Source organism: Apis dorsata, unplaced genomic scaffold, assembly GCF_000469605.1.
Source record: "Apis dorsata unplaced genomic scaffold, Apis dorsata 1.3 scaffold_359, whole genome shotgun sequence".
Lineage (NCBI taxonomy): Eukaryota > Metazoa > Arthropoda > Insecta > Hymenoptera > Apidae > Apis > Apis dorsata.
The window spans coordinates 73,738-79,164 of record NW_006263624.1 but is presented as its reverse complement, the minus strand read 5'-3'; the positions used below and the strand labels follow the sequence as shown (position 1 = coordinate 79,164).

Sequence of the window (5,427 nt, the reverse complement as noted above, 5' to 3'; positions counted from 1 at the left end):
TTTTTTTTTTTTTTTTGAGTTATGTTACTATGTTGCAGTAAATAAACGACATAAAATACAATAATGGTAGAAATTGGCTAATTTTTGATTGTTAATGAAAAATATTTATAAATTATTCTAGTTATTTATAAAATGATAAAAGAATATTAAAAAAGATATTATTTTATAAATATATTATAATAATATTAAAGTATTAAAATATTAAGTAAAAAATATTGATATTTAATATTTGGAATAATGATATAGTATTAGAATAAATAATATCGATAAGATGCAATTTTATTTTATCTTCTTTATGAGAGAGATTCATTTATATAAAATGTTCTGTATATTATTATCTCCATATTATTCTATTCCATCTTGGCAAATATATGGACCTATATTAATCTATCAAAGACAATTTATTGATCTTAATTAATCCGACAATAGACAATTGTTCATTTCTTTTATGCACACAAACATAACACTTTTATTACAATATTTTTATTTAATATTAATAATAATAATATATCATAACAATATTAGATTAGATTAGAAAGTTAATAAATAAAATGTCAAAAGAGAATTTTGTATTTGTTATATAATATGCTAATAAATTCAATTTAGATAGAAATAATTCGAAATTTATATATATTTTAGACTTCTTAGAATCAACAGATTCATATTTTAAAAATTGGCCAATTTTTTTACCATTGTTTTTCTTTATTTTACTATTTTTTTCTCTTTATTTCTCTATATTTCCTTCTTTTATTCTTTTTTTTTTTTTGCATCATTTTTATGCTTTTATACATTTTAAATAATATGCCTAAAGCAAATGTAACAATAAGTATACAAGAGATAAAAAATTTTAAATATATAAAATTAATTTATATTATAAATATAATATACGAGATATATTTTTATATATAATATATGTAATTTATATAAAATATATGTTAATTTATTTACATTAATTATTAACATTATCAACGTTATATGAAATATTCTAGAATCGCATCATATGCATGTTCTTGGATTACTAAAATCATGGAAATACATTGGGAATTAAGGGGAAAAGAACATTTAGAACAAGACAGGGGATGTATTATAGTATCAAATCATCAAAGTGCTTTTGATATTTTGGGAATGTATCAAATATGGCCAATAATGAAAAAGTGTACAGCTATAGCAAGACGAGAACTTTTCTATGTTTGGCCGTTTGGTTTAGCTGCTTGGTTTGCCGGATTGATATTTATAGATAGAAGAAATAAAGAAAAAGCTAGATTGCTTGTAAATGATACTGCAAAGTACATCAAAGAGAAAAAGGTAATTGTTAATTTAATTTAATAAATGTAATATAATGTCAATATATTCATCTTAAAAGGATTAATTTTAGAATTTAAAACAAACTTAAAAATCGATGATAAAAATGTTGGCTAAGATTTATTTATTAACTTATAGCTTTTAGCGTTAGATGAAGCGAAAAGGAAATAGATTTATTTCACTCTATTCCGGCTTTACTTCGTATAATCTAAATTTTAATTACTTATAACTTGATAACTAACTTGATAATTAAATCGTATATATATATATTGTTTTAATTTCTAGAATTAATCTCTAAAAATCTCATGATAATAAAATTAACATTTAATAGAAATTCATAATTTTTATTGTACACATCAATTTATTTTTTGCATATTTTATATGTAGATTAAATTATGGATATATCCAGAAGGTACCAGACGAAATACTGGTGAAATTCATCCATTTAGAAAAGGCGCTTTTTACGCCGCTATACATAGTCAAATACCTATATTACCAATTGTCTTTTCTTCTTATTATTTTTTATCTTCTAAAGAAAAGAGATTTGATTCTGGTGAGTTTTATTTATGCATGAATATCAAGATTTATTTCAATATAAATATAACGAATATTAATTATCTTAAGGTCGAGTTATCATTAAAACATTACCAGCAATATCTACAGAAGGAATGACGATTGATGATGTTAATAAATTATTGGAAAAAACACGAAATGTCATGAGCGAGACTTTACGTGAACTTAATCTTGAAATACAATCTTCTTAAACTAAAATAATTGTTTTAATTAAGGTTGTAAATCGAGAACTAGTCTTCTTTATAATTGTCACTATTTTAATAGTTTTACATATATTAATATTTATTCGAATATTTTTCAAATAGTCATCGTATTACAAAATAATTATGAGCTCTGATGTGTAACGATTGGAATACAATACAGTAAATAAAGATTTTTAATTTTTTTTGTAACAGATTTTCACTAACACAATGGTATAAAATTTTATTATAATTATTATAATTATGATGTTTAATTTTTATACTTATATTATCAAACATTTTTCTGTTATGACATATTGTATATGATAAAAAAAAAAAAAAAAGAAAAAAATTGGTAATTGCATTTCTAAGACGTCAAGAAAAAAATCCAAGAAAAATCGAATATGATTTATTATAATTATTTTGTATATTTAATGTATGTATATATTTATAATTGATTATCTATAAGATCAAAATTCGATATCCATACATAATTCATTCTGTATTTTGAACTTCAATGCGCGTAAATATCTTATTCCTTTAAATACATTATTTATTAGTTCCTTTTTTATTTATATCTTTTTTTTTTACAAAAAATATTTCTCGATTATTCGTTTCATCTTTAAATTAGATCTGAAAGTGAACCGAGTAATCAATGCTGATTTATACAATTCTCAGTTGACAATGAATCACGACGTGATCTCGTTAATGTGCTCTAAATGTTAGTGATCTGTGATTTGGGTCAGTTCCTTGGAAAGAGAACGATTGTGTTTTCACGAAACATTTGCATAAAATCTCCTGAGCAAGAGATGAAGAGTAATCGTACGGTATGTTGATTGTTTATTGCTCGTAACGAAACCATAGTGTTTTATCTTCTTGTACGCTTCATTAGGAGGTTGATAAAAACATTCCATTTCCGACCAATGCTCTTCTTCTGAAGGCCGTTTTGGTATTCTTCTTCTTCTTCTTCTTCTTATTCTTCTTAAGAATGTTGGACTTCATCGTTGGAAAAGATTCTTTGTTGGACTTGTTTCATTATGCTTGAGAATATTTGCTCATAATGATGCAATTTTGAAAAGACTGGTCTAAAGATATTTCTTTCGACCAATTCTCATTAAAGTAAGTGAATTATTTCAAAAATTTCTTTGTAATTATTCATATTTTTGCTATTATATATCATGTTTAAAATTGCTTAATAATTTACGGAATTAATTAGAATTTATTTATTTATAATTATTCTTTATACTTTATTATTTTATTTATATAATGATACAATCTTTATTCGGAGGAAAAATATCTGTGACGTGATTTTTGTTTGCTGTAATGTTTCACATTGTAGTTATCAATATTGATAACATTATATGTACATATTAAATATTGCATCACATAAATTGTTTCAGTAAAAATACATTTATTAATTATTTATTATTTTGTTGTTTGTATTTTTACCTACCATAATTTTTAAATTTGTTCGATATTATAATTATGGAATTATTGAAACAAAATTTAAAACCAACATTCGATCAAGTAAATTTTATTTCGGATTATTTAAATTATATTGAATAGTATTGGCTAGATTGAGCATTATTAATATAAATCTCAAGTTTTTACATTAATTGTAGATCCAATTCGATCTTAAGAAAAAGTGATTCCTATTTTTAATTATTTAAAAAAAAATGTAAGTAATTTCATTCCTAATTAATATCAAATCTTTCAAACAAAGTTCGATAATTTCAAATTAAGTATTCAGAGAATTTTCTCACGAAACCAATCGACCAGTTGTATAGATCGTTGCTTGTTTCAGTGACAAAAGAAGCATGCAATTTCCGTCGAAGGACGAATGTCTGTCGGCAACTCGCACAAGATACAGAGTTCGCCGTTAGAATCGCCATTGCAGTGGACAGTATCGACGTTCGTTTGGAATAGCCCTGAAAAGATTTCTTCGAAGAGAATGTTTGCCTTGTTACAAAGAGAAACGTCGTAGCTTTCAAGGACTTTGAGGCTTCCTCAACGTTAAGTGCCTAACGAACGTCGAATTTCATTCACTGAATCTCTCAACAGGTGTCTCGATATGTTTTAAAATCTTTATCTTCTCATTGATATGTATATATAATTATTATTTTTAGTCACAAGATTTATTAAGTGATTTTTATATGCTCAGTACAGCATATTTAATTTTTATCTACGTGATAATTATTTGAAAAAGAAATTTTGACGATTTTTAGATATGCTGTAGAAGATGAGATTTTGAAAAACTTTTTTCATTCATATATTCGTCGCTCGATCTTAGTTTTCGAGATATTTGCAAAAAAAATTGTTACTATCAGAATTTCAAATGTACGATAATATATATGTAAATATGTGATCATTTATTTTCTGTTAATAGAGAATACATAAACATATATAAACATCACAATATAACGGATGAATCTATTAAGAAACTGCTTTCTTATTATTATTCTTGACCGATACAAGGTATGATATCAATAATTATAATTTCTTATAATTTCATCAAAGATTGTTTTATATTTTATTTTCACATTTCGAGAATTTCTGGATAAATATTAAATTTGATGATATTTATCCAGAAATTCTCGAATTTATCTTTTTTTATCAATGAATTTGTTTACAAGTAGAAATGGAAGATAAGCGATTGATGAATACATTCATCGATGTATTATATAAAATTTAGAAACAATTTATTTTTATTAATATGTAGAAATGACGAATATTTTGTTGTAATCTGGACTACAATCATTGTAATTTTTGAGGCATAAGGTTTCGATCGAGTTATCGTACACCCTCCACATCGTTATCCCAATAACTAAAGTGGAGACCAATTTAAGTTTGCGTTAGATGAGACGGAGACAGAATGAAATGCGATATAATGGTCTCACTTTATCTTTGTCTTTATTTAATGCAAATCTTGCAAATTATCTTATAATTTAAATAAGCCTTAATCAATATTTTTGTACTTATTTTGCTTTTTAGATTCGACTCTTCAAAGATGTTGCATGAGTATATTAACATTAACAACATTAACACTCTGTACAAGATGAAACAAGAATAAACACTCGTTGTTATTGTGCGATAATCGTATCTTGTTGTTAAAATGAATCATACTTCAATAAAGTAATATAAAATAACAAAATTGAATATCTCCTGCCATTACAGAATTAAAATACACAATAAATTAAAACCGATTATTTGTTATTCAGCAATGCTGGGGAATTTCAATAAAATCGTAAATAAACGAAACGAATCATAAATATTCAAAAACATCTTCGAAACGAAATCAACAGATTAATTATCATAAATGAACACAATTAAACAAATTATCTCTTCAGCTATTGTCGAAGTCACGTTCGCTTGT

At 24.4% G+C, this 5,427-nt stretch overlaps 2 protein-coding genes across 4 annotated transcripts in view; one reads left to right on the top strand and one right to left on the bottom strand.

Moving 5' to 3' along the window:
- Positions 1-2,275, top strand: part of LOC102678302 (1-acyl-sn-glycerol-3-phosphate acyltransferase alpha-like) — a 4,400-nt gene extending 2,125 nt beyond the window's left edge. For all 3 annotated transcript variants that reach the window (XM_006618525.2, XM_031511879.1, XM_031511880.1), the window contains exons 3-5: positions 990-1,305; positions 1,690-1,855; positions 1,927-2,275. In XM_006618525.2, the coding sequence (XP_006618588.1) occupies positions 990-1,305; positions 1,690-1,855; positions 1,927-2,066 (622 nt within the window). In that variant the 3' untranslated portion in view covers positions 2,067-2,275. The remainder of the gene's footprint in view (positions 1-989; positions 1,306-1,689; positions 1,856-1,926) is intronic.
- LOC102677713 overlaps positions 1-5,427 on the bottom strand; it is a 51,571-nt gene that overhangs the window by 28,138 nt on the left and 18,006 nt on the right. The gene's annotated exons all lie outside the window — the stretch shown is intronic.